General features: G+C 48.4%; 1 protein-coding gene across 1 annotated transcript in view; it reads right to left on the bottom strand.

The window, feature by feature from the left end:
- Positions 1-540, bottom strand: part of H257_13172 (hypothetical protein) — a gene marked incomplete at both ends in the record, with an annotated part of 4,704 nt that extends 4,164 nt beyond the window's left edge. The window contains 2 exons of the mRNA XM_009840640.1: positions 18-390; positions 445-540. Of these exons, the coding sequence (XP_009838942.1) occupies positions 18-390; positions 445-540 (469 nt within the window). The remainder of the gene's footprint in view (positions 1-17; positions 391-444) is intronic.
- Between the last annotated feature and the right edge of the window lie 840 nt (positions 541-1,380).

The following is a 1,380-nucleotide window of genomic DNA, read 5'->3' as shown; positions in this document are numbered from 1 at the left end:
GTAGATGGCTTCAGGACCAGACCCTCGGTACTCGCGGTGGAACTCCTCTGCAAACTTGTCGCGCACCTCGACCAAGGCAGCTTGGCTTTGCTTGTTCTTCCCAGGCCGTTGACGTGAGAAGCCGTGTCGATGGCAGAACCGTTGAAGAAGGCTCAGCAGACTTTGGTATCCGGCGCCTGGCTTCTTCCGCGCAACGTAGGAGCGCAGCCAGTCCGCTTGATGCCGCTTAATCCATTTGACGATATGTGTTGTCGTCAGGGCTCTTTCTTGTTCACGCATTTCGTTCATGAACAGAACGAGTCCGTCTGGGTCGGGGAAGGTTTCGGGACGGCCACCAGGGACGATCTTCTTGCGCTTTTTGTTACCGTCGTAGGCCAGGATGTCCCATTTCTGGTCAATTCATGTTCGGATTGTTCGACGTGGAAAACCCAGTAGTTCAGACACCTTGTAGTCGACGAGGCCAGCTTCCACTAGTCCAAGTACTTCCTGCTTTGTTGCGACAGTGTAGCTGCGCTTTGGTGTACGCTGGGCTTCCTGCATTGCGAAATCAAAGCTGACACTTGTGAGGGCAAGGTTGCAAGTCAATTTGAAAAATTCGCGCCGGCGGGATAATATTATTATTGTCCAATTATCTGCTCGAATTCGAGTACTCTGTATCTATTGGCTAAAAGGAGGGCAGCTGTTATCAAAACTTCGTTAGGCGTACCATTCCCTCTTTCTTTGTACTCATCACGCATCACCACACCGTCCATGATTCGTTCAAACAGCGGTCTGGCCATTCGAAAATGACGGCGAAACTTGGCTTCGCCGTAGATTGGATTGGGGTCAAAGTAGTAGGTAAATCCGAGCATGAGTAGCCTCGCTATCTCGTGGTAGGTTTGGCTGGCGGTTGGCAATAGAGCCTTTGAAAGCCAAGAATCTCCCAAGCTTGATCCATTTCATCATCGTCGTCCTCCCACGCCATTGCGCAGGCGTTCATTTCCGGATAAAAACATTATTCGGATGTTTTACAGTTTTACCCCTGGGGTTGACAAAAATCAAAATACGGGAACTGTAAAACGGTATTTTACAGTCTGATTATACAGTCGCACCGGTGGGGATGCCCTTATACTTTCATGCATCACAAGTTCCGGATGATGCAAAGTTCTTTGAGGCGGTTTAGGAAGCCATTGTCGTGAAAGTCGAATCGTGTGTCAGATTAAAACAAGGCTGATTAACTCGACCGGTAGGATAGTAAAGAAGTTCGTCTTGCTTCGTGATGGGTTAGGCACATTGCCGGGGGTATTAACGATAACGCAAAAAACCAATTTGAGATAAATTTTTTGGAGGCGTCGGAGTAGAATGGACATAACTTTTGAGTCCGTTACGATATTTGAGTTT

This window comes from Aphanomyces astaci (assembly GCF_000520075.1).
Source record: "Aphanomyces astaci strain APO3 unplaced genomic scaffold supercont1.46, whole genome shotgun sequence".
In the NCBI taxonomy this organism is placed as follows: domain Eukaryota; phylum Oomycota; class Saprolegniomycetes; order Saprolegniales; family Verrucalvaceae; genus Aphanomyces; species Aphanomyces astaci.
The sequence above is the reverse complement of the archived record's forward strand: the minus strand, read 5'-3'. Positions and strand labels throughout refer to the sequence as shown.